Source organism: Artemia franciscana, chromosome 17 (genome assembly GCF_032884065.1).
Source record: "Artemia franciscana chromosome 17, ASM3288406v1, whole genome shotgun sequence".
NCBI lineage: Eukaryota > Metazoa > Arthropoda > Branchiopoda > Anostraca > Artemiidae > Artemia > Artemia franciscana.
In genome coordinates this window covers 41,770,466-41,785,146 of record NC_088879.1, presented here as the reverse complement: position 1 = coordinate 41,785,146, position 14,681 = coordinate 41,770,466, and the positions used below count along the sequence as shown (strand labels likewise).

Genomic DNA, 14,681 nt, shown 5'->3' with positions numbered 1-14,681 from the left:
CCCCAAAACTCATTTAGTATTCGTTTGAAGGCTCAGGGATGCTTAGAAAATCTGGCTATTGAAACATACTCATTTTGGTACCTCACCTCCTTCCCTACACAAAGATCTACCACCCTCCTTAATAATAGACCACTGTATTATAAAGCAAATGACTTCAGTTAAATAAATTATAAAAATAAATGCCAGAAACACTGTTGTGCAGGACACTACTACCCCCCCCCCCCACATAAGCACCAATAATAAAGGCGTAGATTGAAATTTACTTGATAACTAAGCAGGTTTAGACAACAAGTCCCCAAAACTCATTTAGTATTCGTTTTAAGGCTCAGGGATGCTTAGAAAATCTGGCTATTGAAACATACTCATTTTGGTACCTCACCTCCTTCCCTACACAAAGATCTACCACCCTCCTTAATAATTAATTACATAGAATGGTGTGGTGGAACTAGAAAAAATACAGGTGGAACTCGTAGTGATAGTCGTTGTTACCAGAAGCCTGGTGAAGATTACTGCTACTAATGCTACTAAAACTATTGCTACTGCGCAAGCTACTGCGCAATACATGTGGAACTCATAGTGATAGTCGTTGTTACCAGAAGCCTGGTGAAGATTACTGCTACTAATGCTACTAAAACTATTGCTACTACGCAAGGTAAGGGTTTTAAGTTGAAGCTTTCAAAGAATATTTAGTTGGACGTTGAACTAAATCAAAACGAACCATGATCATGCAGATTATCAAAAGGGTGACAAAGCAATATCACTATAACGGCTTACATTATTAAGTTAAACCTTCCAGGTTAAGTTGTGGTGGATTTTGAACTAGCAAGAAGATACTCGGTGTACACTTTTAATCCTGCTTCTACGGTTACTGTACCTAGTGACGCTAAAGGAATTAGGTTGAAACTTTTAGGGGGGTGACCACTTTTAGGTGACCAGTGTATTATAAAGCAAATGGCTTCAGTGTTAGATGTCATAGTTTTTCATGTAATGTTAAGTACCTATTGTTTGAGCTTCTGATTATATCCACAGTCATAGAGTCTTCTCTTTTCGGTTGGGTTATCTGTTAAACTTGGGTTTGCTCTAACATACCTTTGATCACGCAGAAAAACTATGTCTTTCAAAATTGCTTTGTAGTGAATTGATATTTAAAAAATATATTTTAAGAGTTTATAAAAAAGAAAATTGTAATTTTGAGATGACATTGACGTCATTTATTATTAACGTCATAGCAGGAAGAGTAAAAAGTTAGGTCTAAATAATGATGAAGACATGTAGCCTACGGAGGGTTCGAAAGAAGACGACTTTTTCACCATGTGTAGAGTGTCTTTGAAAATATTTCATTCCCGACACTAAGGGGACTAGACGATTCTGATCGTTTAAACATAAACTACGTAAGTAGCTAATAGATGTATCCTTTTATAGCTGGTTAATTTTTTTTTCATGCTGTATTTTTCATATTCTTATTTTTACTTTTTTTCATGCTGTATTCTTTTTTGTTAATTTTTTTTCATGATGTGTTTTTCATGTTCTTATTTTTGCTATATTTCATGCTGTATTCTTTTTTTTTTAATTTTTTTTCGTGCTGTGTTTTTCATGTTCTTATTTTACTGTTTTTCCTGCTGAATTTTTTTTTTGTTCACTCTTTTTCCATGCTGTATTTTTCATGTTTTTATTTTTAATAGTGCCAAATTAATTGTTGCGTAGCTTTGTGCGAGGTCCAAATGCTATTACACAGCTACTGTCTGTAGCGAGCGAAGTGAGGTGATGTCAGGCTATATTTGGGAGGACTGAAGCCACGAGACTGTCAATAAACAAGGGTAAAGCCCTAAGTAAGCAGAGTTAGACGACAAAGAGACGATAGAGTTTGACGACTAAGCCGTTTCCTACTATGGTTGTTTTAACAAGCGGTCGATGACAGGAAGAAAATGTCCTTCCTTTGTAAATATTAAATAAAAAAACAGGTTTTTTCCAAGTGAAAGTAATGAGCAACATTAAAACTTAATACGAACAAAAATTATTGTGTATATGAGGGGGTTCGCCCCCTCGTCAAAACCTTGCTCTTTACGCTGCGGTGTTTTTAGTTCTTTCAAAATTTAGCGTAAAGAGCAGGGTATTGACGAGGGGGCGAACCCACTAAAATACGTAATAACTTTTGTTCGTTTTAAGTTCTAATTTTGCTCCTTACTTTCAGTTAAAAAGCCTTGGTTTTTTATTTAATTTCTGATCGTTTTTTAAATAATACTGAGTAAACCAGGCCCCTTTTCATGGAAAATTCCCTTCCCCCATGAAGAATTCCTCCATGGAAGATCCTCCAAGGTAACCCCCTCCCCCCGAACCCCCACCAGAAAAAGTCTCCCCTGAAAACGTCGGCAAACTTCCTAATAAACAATACTATATGTAACCAATGGGCAAAGTTCATAACTTGCAGCTTTTCCCCCGAGGACTGTTGGGGATTAAGTCGTCCTCAGAGACATAATTATTAGATTATTCGACTATGCGGAACAAAATGGATATATCAAATTTTGTTTCGGCGACTGTGGGAAAAAATGAGCGTGGATGGGATCCTAGTTGCCCTCCAATTTTTGGGACACTTTAAAAGGGTATTAGAACTTTTAATTTCCGTTTGAATGAGTCCTCTCGCGAACAAAAAATATATAATTGCACATTTTGCGTGTAGGAGCTCGAAACCTGTAAAGAAGGATTCTCTGATACGCTGAATCTGATGGTGTGATTTTCATTAAGATTCTATGACTTTTGGGGGTGTTTTCCGCTTTTCCAAAATAAAGCAAATTTTCTAATGGGACCTATACCTTTTCTAATGGGATTTTTTTTATGGGACCTATTGGTATCAAAATTCCATTTTTTAGAGTTTCGGTTACTATTGAGACGGTTCGCTCCTTACTTATAGTTCGTTACCACGAACTATTTGTTATGCCATGATTAAGCAAAAAAAAAGTGTTGATGAAAATTTTATCCTTTTATGGTACTCATCACGCATCTGATAGAGTATTGAACCTAGTAAAAAGCAAACCACTGTTTCGAAATTATTTGTCTTTAACAGCACTAGCGCTGGAAAAGAAAAGAACAAAAAGGAAACGGAGGCTAAATATAGTTTTCTCAGGTTTTCAGGGGGGGGGGCTGAGAAACTCTAAGGAAGGACATTAAACCATGGTTAATCCAATGGTGCTTCGCTATAAAAATAAGTTCCGTGGTACAAAAGTTGCGGATCTCTCCTCTTCAATTAAGAGTCTTCTAATTTGCTTTGTTTCTGTTTTTCCAATTAATGAAGAAGAAACCTCTTTTGCTGATACTCATAAAGTTTAATCATAAAGTGTAACTCATAAAATAATCATAAAGTGTAACTCATAAAGTAATCATAAAGTGTAAACTCATAAAGTGTAAATACTCAGGGTTAGTGTAAAATAAAAGATCACAGTTTATAAAGATGAAAGTCAAAATCCAGTAGCAAAAACGGAAAGAGAGCAAAATTTCGAAAAAAGGTAGAATCTTAGTCAGATTTAGGTTAATATATCTAGTGCAGCTGAAATCCATTTATCTTAGATGTAGATTAAATATGTGTTTCCCAAAAAGTATTAAAGATAAGTATATTCTTTGAAGAAATATCGACTTGAAGAAATTTTAATTAAGATTCTTAGAAATCGAAAGTAAACACATAAATTAAAAATAAGTGAATAGATACGTCCTAAGTTTATGTTTGCGTCGTGCTAGGATACATATCGCTTAGAAAATAATACCTTAGTTCTAGAAATGCCAATGAAGCCCTGTGTGAAGTTTTGAATAGATTGGGATTGAGGAGGAACCTGTGCATATTGTGCATGTTGGCTTCAGGCGGCTTAGTGCTGCACTGTTCTGTTTGTAGCAGTAGTAGGAGCAGTATTAGTCTGCACCTAAAAAACTGAGGTCAAAATTATCCTAAACTTTTAAAACCAAAATTCTGGGAACAAGATTGGCATCACATTTTTCTGTTCTTTCCAATGGCCTATGTTGGGACTCCCTTCTGTTGCTTAGCAACAAACATAATGGGACATGAGTCTTGCCCACTTAGAATAATGCACTTTTAAGTTTTACCTTTTTTCTTAGAATTATTTTACCTATAATGCTTTTACCTTTATGTTTATCTTAATAATCTATTACCTTTTTTCTTATAATTCTTAAACTAACGAAAAACCATGTAATCGAAGTTTAAATAAAGATATAGAAATTAGATTTTCATTGTACAAATTGTATAGAAATTAAGATTGTATAGAAATGATATAAATAAAATGATAGAAAATAAAATAATATAAAATAGAATGATATAAAATAAAAATTAAAATATGAAATAAAAATAATAATAGAAATTTAATAATAATAGAAATAAAAATAGAAAAAAAATGATAATAATAGAAATGATATAAAATAAAAATTGCATAAAATCGAAATTAAGAGTACGCCACCGATCGCCGTTCCAAATAAATAACCAGTGATACTAGGACTTGAACCCCTAACCTCACAGACAATGGATTAAAAGTCTAGCCTACTAACCAATCGGCTAGACAAAATTGTCGTACGATTTTTGCTTTTATTGTATTTTGTCCATTTATTTCAGGGAAAACAACCTCTTGACGTTCCATCTCAACTTGTCATGTAGAGATGTACACTCAATTTTTTAGTTTTCCAACATTCTTCTTAATCTCAAAAATGTCAGAATCTCTAATCATGTTCTTCTTGATATTAATTTTTGAGCAGTAGGGCAATTTTGCTCTCAGTTCGTGACTTTTAGACTGTTATTGTTTAATTATTGTAAATTTTGTTGTTTTTTACTTTTTTTCTATTTATTCCTTTTTGTGTATTTGTTAATGGGTTCTATAATAAAACAAGTAAACGGTCTAAAACCGTTAAAAAAAGGAAAACGGTATAAAAAAAGAGAAATCCAAAAACTCAGCAATGTAACGTAATGATAACAGTTTCCAAAGACTACAACAAAACGATCCTTTTGCGTAATAATAATTGTATTACTTGTCTATAAAGATTTATTTGATCACTCAGATATTCTCATCATGTAGAATATTATTCAGGTCAGAAGACTTGTCTGGGATTAAGTTGGGCTTATAACTACTTTTTACTTTTTAAAGGGTAGAGAGGAAGTGGGGAGATAATGTCAGATAAAAGGTTTTTTCGCCAGAAAGTGTTGTTATTTGTCTTTTTGAAAATGTTGTATTTTCTCCCGCTTTTTAGGCTTAAAAAAGAGAAGAGGCAGGCAAATGTCCGATGCAAAACAGAAAATTTTTCTTACAAGTTTACTAAGCACGATTCGTCAGGATCGTTGGGATAATTTGTATAATTGTTAGGAAGGAAAATAAGCACTGCAAAAAATATTCTTATATAATTTATAGTAAAATAATAATAATTTTTTACTAAAAAATTTAACAAATTATTCAATTTTGAATAATTATATAGATATTATTTGATTTTATGAAAAAATTATTTTAATATTTTTTTTAATTTTTGAACATTCTAATTTTATAATCAGAACATAAGTTAAAAAAATTATAATAATTCAATAAAATAATCTAGTTTGTTTTCTAAAGTAAAAACTCGGGAAATACAGTCAACTAGACTTAAAAAAAAGCATAATTCCTGTTGCCAAAATGCCCTCCAGTTTAGAAATTACTTCGTAGACAATGCTGTAATTTTTGTTCAGTTGCATAGCCCGCATAAGCATTAGTCCTTTGCATCATTTACCTTTCTCACAAGATTTTTTTGAATATTAGTGCCATTTTGAAGCAACAAAATTAAATCCCGTTTCAGTAAACTACCTGTTCCCGCCATCTTCACACAATAAACTTTTGTCACAAACTAGAAAAAATGTTACTAAATCAAAAATTATGAAACCGCTATTATGTCTAAGGCTTCGATAAATTTTAAGAAATTTACCTGTTTCTACACTCAAACATCTATGAGGTCTTGTCTTTAGTAACAAGGTGTTAAAGTCCTACCCTTCTACTGAAACGTCTCTATGAAGTCTGCTGAAATGAGTTACAAAATCCCTATGGGACGGCACGTGGTTTGAGATTACTCTAATACCGTTTCGACGGCGAGTTGTCTTCTGACTGGCGACATGTCTTACAGTAACGATAATCAGAGTTACAACTTTGATGACAGCTCAAAAAGGTAGTACCCATTAACAACAGGACATGGTACGCAGATTATAGTGTGTTAATTAGCAACGCTTAGTTAGCAAGGACCATGAAACAGGATTAGCACCGCCAGTTTGGACTGTAGAGCCCAGTGCCGCATCCTTTACCACACAGACTCCGTAGCCTTTGTCGTAGAGGGTTTTGACGCCAGTTTGAAATTCGTTGATGCTGCCCATCAATTCTTCTCTATCCTATAAACCCTGCTCCCATTCATGCTCCAGTCCTATGGATCGTTATTCTTACAACTGATTGCAAGGTTTCTTCTCCGCATCTTCAATTGTGCTTCTTTATCTTCTTGGCTCTCGCCAGCCCGCTTTTCAGTTTTATTCTAGAGCATTATTTTCGGGCGTATCTTCCATTGCATTAACTTCTTTTCTGTCAGTTGTCTTCTGCGCTTATCACCTCGTACTTCTTGGCTCTCGCTTCGTGTCAGCCTTTTCTCTTGCCATCTCCAGGTGTATCTTTTGTTCAATGGTGACTTTTCTGTCTACTGTCTTCTTCGCTTCTCCCGTCATGTTTTTTTTTTGTATCCTCTTGTCTTTTATTGGCTCACTATTTTGTATGCTTCTCTCTCGACTTTTCTCGCCATATCTTGCGATGATTATGTTTTCTTTTGTTTTCCCTTTTTTTTTTCTTCATTTTCTTAGCACCGGTCACTATTGCAAATTTAGGCGGATTTTATCAAGATCTTTAAGGAAGATAAAATTTTCGAAATGCGAAATTTCGAATTTTCTCTTTTTGAGGTCACATACAATTATTACGAAAGTAGACGAGCCTGTCTATTGCGCATTTCTTTTAATAGTTCAATCCAGTAGAGCTCTGTATGTACAATCTTCCATGCTATTCAACTTCGGTAGATCTTTTGATCATATTTGTTCTTCTTCTTCGTATTAGATTATTTGTAAACGATAATGATCTCCAAGCAAATCCAGACCCTGCGCCAGCTGAGGTCAAACCCTGCGTCCTGTATTATCAAGCAGAGATCAATTCCACTATTCTGCCACAGGGTTGGTCATTTTGCTGTTCTTTTTTGGCGAGCATTAATAGTCTGCAATCCAAGCATGGTGGAATCCAAGACCATTTAAGCCACAAGAGCACTATATGCAAAACGAAACATTTTGGTTGACCTTGAAGAATCAAAAAAAAAAAAAAAAAAAAAATCAAGACGCATCCGTGATCGTTTTTCTGGAAAAAAAATTGCAGAATTCCATATTTTTGTAGATAGGAGCTCAAAACCTTTACAGTAGAATTCTCTGATGTGCTGAATTTGAAGGCGTGAGTTTCATTAAGATTGCCTTTCCCGCAATTTTCAAAAATCAGGCAAATTTTTTCAAGCTCGTAGCTTTTGATTGGTAACATGAAACTTAATGAATTTGAGAGTTTGGAATCCATAAAAACCTAATTCTTCTGGTGTATTAATTGGTATCAAAATTCTTTTTTTAGAGTTTCGGCTACTATTGACTCGAGTCGCTCTTTACATGCAGTTTGTTACTACGAATTGACCGGATGTTATTCTAACATTTTGATGTCGTCATTCAAATATTAAATATGCAATACTTCGGAAGTTCTTGGTATATTCCGCTTTGGTAAATCTTGCGATCTTATTTCATTTCTTTTTTGGAGAGCATTTCTAGATTTCTAGTGAGACTTAGCTTTTTAAAATTGACACAACCCCCATACCTGAGAAATTTCCTATGCCGCATTTCTAACTTTTAAATTATGTCAGAAAGGCCTAAATTATTTGCAAGAAACTGGTCTTTTGTCCAAGGTGGAAGATAAGGAAGAAATTTCTGAAATTTCAAACGATTTAGTTTATTCTATTTAAATTGTCATTCTTAATAAATAGGGAAAAGATTTGAAGCATAAAGAAGAGAATAATCAGTGAAGGGGAGTAAAGTTTGGCCAGAACACGTCTTTTGGGTTTCCTCAGTTTGGAACAATCTCTACATAACAAACATTTTTTTTCTTGATACTATTATTTGAATGATGGGGAATTTGGATATGTATTTCAACCACTACCATCGCCTGGGTCCGTTCACACTATGTTTTTTTTCATAAATTAAACAAAAAAAAAACAAGTTATTTTCAAATGAAAGTAAGGAGCGACATTAAAACTTAAAACGAACAGAAATTACTTCCTATATGAAAGGGGCTTTTCCTCCTCAACGTCCCGCTCTTTACGCTAAAGTTCGACTCTTTCTCTTACCTCTACTTTTTAAAACAGTAAAAACCTTTAGCGTAAAGAGCGGGGCGTTGAGGAGGAAAAGCCCCTTTCATATACGGAGTAATTTCTGTTCGTTTTAAGTTTTAATTTCGCTCCTTACTTTCATTTAAAAAAAACTTGTTTTTTTTTGTTTAATTTCTGGACGTTTTTGAATTAATCCATGTTTTGATTTTGGCTCTACGCACATAAATAATTAAAACGAAATTTGAATATTAATTTTTTTTGGGCTAAATGGCTTTTTCATAGTTTTAATCGTAGGATTTTGAGAAAAAAGGAGCGAGGAAGGAGGTCTAGTTGCCCTCCAATTTTTTGATTTCTTAAAAAGGCATTAACTTTAAATTTTTTTACGAACGTTTTCATAAGTAAAATATATATTTAACTTACGAATTAACTTACGTAGCGAACTTCTGTATTCGTATGTTTTTATTGCGTATATGAGGGGGCTCGCCCCTCGTCGATACCTCGCTCTTTACACTAAAGCTTAAATTTTGTCCCAATTCCTTAAGAATGACCCCTAAATCACAAAGGCCGTAGAATAAGTAGTTGTAATTACTAAAAATACTTTAGCGTAAAGAGCGAGGTATTACGAGGAGGTAAACCCCTCATATGCGTTATAATGTCTGTTCGTTTTCAGTTTTAATGCTGCTCCTCACTTTCAGTAGAAAAAACTATTCATATTTATTTTTTCATTATTTTTTTTAAATAATGCTAGAAAATCCTGCGCCCCCTCCATTGAAAGTCTCTTCCCCCATGAGAAGTTCCTCCATGGAAAGATCCTCCCACGTAACCCGTCCCCTCAACTCTCCCCCCCCCCCCAACCAAAAAAATCCCCCTGAAAATGTCTGTACACTTCCCAGTAACCATTACTATAAGTAAACACAGGTCAAAGTTTGTAACTTGCAGCCCCTCCCACGGGGATTGCGGGGGAGTAAGTCGTCCCCAAAGACATAGTTATTAGGTTTTTCGACTATGGTGAATAAAATGGCTATCTCAGAATTTTGATCCGGTGACTTTGGGGAAAAATGAGTGTGGGAGGGGGCCTAGGTGCCCTCCAATTTTTTCGGTCACTTAAAAGAGCACTAGAACTTTTAATTTCCTTTAAAATGAGCCCTTTCGCGACATTCCAGGACCACTGAGTCGATACGAGTGATTTGTCTTCTGGCAAAAAATGCGAAATTCCACATTTTTGTAGATAGGGGCTTGAAACTTCTACAACAGGGTTCTCTGATACGCTGAATCTGATGGTGTGATTTTCGTTAAGGTCGTATGACTTTTGGGGGGTGTTTCCCCCTATTTTCTAAAATGAGGCAAATTTTCTCAGGCTCGTAACTTTTGATGGGTACGACTAATCTTGATGAAACTTATATATTTAAAATCAGCATTAAAATGCGATTCTGTTGATGTAACTATTGGTATCAAAATTCCATTTTTTAGAGTTTCGGTTACTATTGAGCCGGGTCGCTCCTTACTTACAGTTCGTTACCACGAACTCTTTGATAAGCTAACCATCATCTTAGATAACGCTAAGTGTCAGTCATATGTGGTTGCAAATAAATTGAAAAATCTTGTTATTAGAAACTTTTTTAATTGTAAATTGGAGCTAGATTTAACAAGCTACAATAGGATTAGGATGAAATGTTAGTGTATTTCATCAAGGATGTCCGTAGAAATAATTTCGGAGGGAGAGAAGGAGCTAGACGGCCGAGAAACTAAAAATTTCAAAAAATCGAAAATCAAAATTATTTCCCGAATTTTAATGTTTTTACTATAAAAACACAAAAACAGATTATCTAAAGTTTGCCATAAAAAAAAACAACTCCATGCGGGAACTAAACCCAAGAAAAATTAGTCTCTTGATATTTTAGTCAGCATAAGAAGCTAGATTTTCTTTGTAAATACAGAACATTTTACTTACGAATATGGGGGGATGGGAGGGGAGCAGCTAAAACAAAAACTTAAAAATACACAAATTATATCGACAATACAAAATTGAAGTTATAAAAATTTCTAGATTTTGTTTTTGGGGGAAGGGCCTTAAGACTGCTCACCCCAGCATTAGCTTAATTATTTATATTAAAATAATTTCAGGAACAGAATTTGGGTCAATCATGAAGAAGATCTGTAGCAGAAGACCCAGTGCCTTAAGAAGCCCTCCTTAGCTAGTCCTTCTATAGTGTTACGAAATAATAGTAAGTTATGAATGAAGAAGTAAAGTGTATTTTTAATGAACTAGTTGTATTTCAATTCGATCTTAGCGCCGCCCTGGAGTTGAACCTGAATTTTTGTTTATCAAAATACCCGCAATTTTTTAAAATAAGTACTGATGGTTGATTTGAAAATTCTTGCTTGGGTTTTGATTTTCATTTTGGTAATGACTTATAACTATTTAGAGTTTTTTGTGCCAAATACAACAGAATGATCTCTGACTAGATTTTTCCCGAAAAAATTGTTTTCGCCAATAAACTATCGACGAAGCTTGGTACCAAAAAAATTGATTCGCGGTGCTAGGTCGACTTTAAAATCAATTTTGAAAAAGGCTAATTAGTTTTCTACTAATATTACTAACAAATACAGAAAATTCAATAAAATTAGTTTAATAAAGTGTTTCTTTTTTTGAAACGTTGTAAACATAGACATACACACACACGCAGGAAGTTTGCTCAGGGGAGCCGGTATCCTAGGGCGCTTGTCAAAACAACAGATAAAAATTGTACTATATTTGAACTACTGCAGTCACAATGGGCTCTGTTGTGGTCATAGGATGGGGGTCTTAGATTATGGCCATGCGATTCAGTGGACAATAAATTGTATCTCTTACTTTAGTATAATTGGTAAGTGTCTGCAATTCCATGGGAAACCCCGTTTATTTGTGCGCAATCACCAAAGGCATAAAACCAATTAACAAGCTTGGCTAGCTCAGATAGCAAAGCACGAGATCCAAATATTTTGTTTTCAGGTTCGACCCCAACGTACTGCTTTTTTAGTGGAAGTAAAATGTAGGTGATATTACCCTGTTTAGGTAAAAGTTGTGTTTGTGGAGTAAAACTCGCTATTAGTCTATTTTACGCAACAGATGGATAAAAAATTTGATTAAAGGGGAAGGCGGGTGGAGAGGAGTCTTTTCGTAGACGGGTATTTCCTTTGTTTTAGTGAGCCCACCTATTTTATCTACAGGCTGAGGGATCGAGTTTAATCTTCCAGAGACAGTGTTTTCAAGGTGACTTTGAATTTTTTTTGGGGGGGGGTGACAGGACAAACATTTTTCTTCGATCCTCATAAAATAGTATACGTTACGTTTCCTTTCCTTGGGCCTGTCACCTGAGGGGCTTCACCGCTGGTCTATTACAGGTTTTAATGGCTTTCCGTTGTGCAGGAATAGGTCAAGAGAAAGGGGTTCATTAAAGCTCCTGCAGAACGCGGCTGTGTCTTAATTTCTAGGAAGTACATCGCTCTCTATGCCATCTTTCCTTATCATATCTAGTATGGATTCCCTTTTAACTTTTATTTCTGCACAGCACAGGTGCAGTAATTCACAAGCCGGTATGTTATACAACACGCATTTCAAAAGGCATCTGGTAGTACTGATAATTCAACTCTGCGTTACGAGGCCTGGGTTCGATTCCAACTGGCGCAAATACCTTTCTAGTGAAGAAATGGTCGCTAACCCATTGATTTGATTCCGCAGGAGGGTGGAAAAATAGAAAATATGTTATGGGTCTTTGACTATTCTTAAGAATCCAAAATTATAAATTACTTTTCTTAAGACAAAATAAACTAAGACTCATTGAGAAGGCGATGAAATCTCAATTTATGCAGAGTCGGGTTGGAAAAACGCGACGGGATATTTTATAAGTGCTTCTTCTAAATATGTATATTGCGGTGTGTATAATCTTTTTTTTTTAACATCAAAGATAGGGTAAAAGCCATTTTGATTTTAAATTTACATTTCACAGTGAATTAGACCAGCGAATAAAAAGGATGCATCATAAAGCATTTGGAAAAAATGGAAACTTGCTCAATGGCTTCCAAAACAAATACTACAGGAGAGAACAAATAGACCAATCAATAGAGTTTGCTTCGTTCAATAGGATGGCTTATAAACTTGTCGATGTTTAAGCGATGTCAAGTGTTTCAAGTGTGAAAACAAACTCTTTCTAGTAGGTTTTGTTTGGTACATAATAAATAAACTCTAGATTTGCCTGGAACTGATTACCTGGAACTTAATTTGCCTGAAACTATATTAAAGTAAAATTGCAAGTGATTTTCAATTTCTTTTTATGTATTGTATATACTCCTCGATTTTGAGGGAAATAAATAAGTACAAAATTTTCCAGTGGCCTCGAACCTGCAAATAATTTTCTAGCGAAGGATGGGAGGGGACTAAGGTTTGAAATTAAATGAATTCATAAAGTACACTAAAGGTATATTCTCAGCTTCTTTAACAAGTTCCGTTTAAATTTGTCATATGATCATGACTTCAAAGTGGTTCAGTGCCATCTATATCTTAGCGTTTTTATTATCTCGATTTTCCTATCAAATCTGTCATGCCTGCCATGCTCCTTTGATGAGCAAGACCCAATAGGCCCTTTTGAATCGATTCAGAAAGACTAAGAAACGCCCACACATTTTTTTACATTTATGTTAAATAGATTCACTGTGCATATCATGATTTTTCATATTACCTATTTTGCAGCGCAATTGGTAGGAACCTACTTCCGGCAGAACGTTGGTTGTGATTTTAGGAGAAGATTTACATTTTCTACTTAATTTAAACTGCTGAGGGGCAGCCCCTATGACTAAACCCCTCTATGGCGCTCTAAAACTTCTTCGAAATTCTAGGGCACATGAACATACAAGTAAAACAAATTAAGATTCATATTTTAACAACGTTTACCGTTGACATTATAGTTAGAGGCAAATTATAATTTACCAAATATGCATATACTTACCAAAAAATAAATTGTGTACTTTTTCACATTCAAATAATTTTTTATTTGAATTTAATTTTAGGTTGAGATTAATTAATTTTATTATTAATTTTAGGTTGAATTTAATTTTAGAGGAGCAATGTTAGAGGTTAAATAGGAATTTTTTTTATTTAGGTGTTAAGTTTAGTGCATTAAGGGGGATGTCTAGACATGTAGAAGATTGTAATTTAAGGGCTAATAAGTTAATAAACATGCTATTAGGAAGAAATTTATGTCAGGTAGTTGATATGAGGATTCAAAAAAGAGTGTTCCAGACAAAAGTAGCTTCTCTTCCAGAGTGTAGCTTCTAAAAGTAGCTGTCTTTAGAAAATGGTTAAATTTTACTACTGCACGCCAACAAAAACGTATGTTTTTCCATCAGTGCAGTAGATGTATAAAGTAAATAGTTATAATTGTGTTTATCAATAAAGGATATTTGAGGCTTTTCACTCTAAGGAATGTAAAATTGATTAAAATAGTGAAATTTTGGGGGAAAATAATTATGCTACCTAGAGCTCGGGTTCTTAATTCAGCTTACTTGGAGAGTTTGAAGGATGGTAGACGTGGTTCATGGCCAAATCAGGTCAAGAAGATACTGGAACTTTTTGCCTATCGGAGATGTGGAATGAAGGAAAAGGCCGAACGGGCAAAAGCGTGTCAGTATGAAAGGAAGTCCAGAAAACCTTTAATGACCAAGAAATCCAAGAGTGGCAAGCCCAAAAGGACCAATCTATATCTTTCAGGTTTAACTCCTGAGCTAAAGAGTGTTGGGGGAAGGTTTATTTTAAATTTGGGTTGAATAGAACAGAGTTGAAGAACTTGTTGGTGGTGAGGGGGGAGTAGTTTGGATTTAGAGAGAGAAGGAAATTCATGGGAAAGTTTAGGTTAGTGGCTGGCCCCTACTTTTGCCCTATGCGCGGATGTGTGAATGAAAATCTCTTTTATTTTGTATCCGAGTGTGAAGCGCTGTCTGAGTTCTGGAATGCATTTTTTGGACGAGTGTTTCGGAGATAATGTTGGTTAATAGAGCGGATTCTGAGAGGAACGCGTGTGCTATTAAACAGTTCTGTAAGTTTCTTCGCAGAGGGATTAAACATAGGAAATTTTGTAAGAAGGAATAGTTTGTTAAGGTTTCTAGGAGTTGAATTTTATTATAGTTGTTGATTGTTGGTTAAAATGTTGACCTTATTGTTTTGTTTTATTTTTGTTCGTTTTTTTAAGTTGTACTTCGTTCCTCGAGCTTTGGTTATACGCTGTATTTTGTGTTGCTACGGCGCGCAGGCTTTTCGC

General features: G+C 34.7%; 1 protein-coding gene across 1 annotated transcript in view; it reads left to right on the top strand.

The window, feature by feature from the left end:
- Window positions 1–10,653, top strand: part of LOC136038248 (reticulon-4-interacting protein 1, mitochondrial-like) — a gene marked incomplete in the record, with an annotated part of 65,640 nt that extends 54,987 nt beyond the window's left edge. The window contains 1 exon segment of the mRNA XM_065721360.1: window positions 10,513–10,653. Coding sequence (XP_065577432.1) covers window positions 10,513–10,549 — 37 coding nt within the window.
- Between the last annotated feature and the right edge of the window lie 4,028 nt (window positions 10,654–14,681).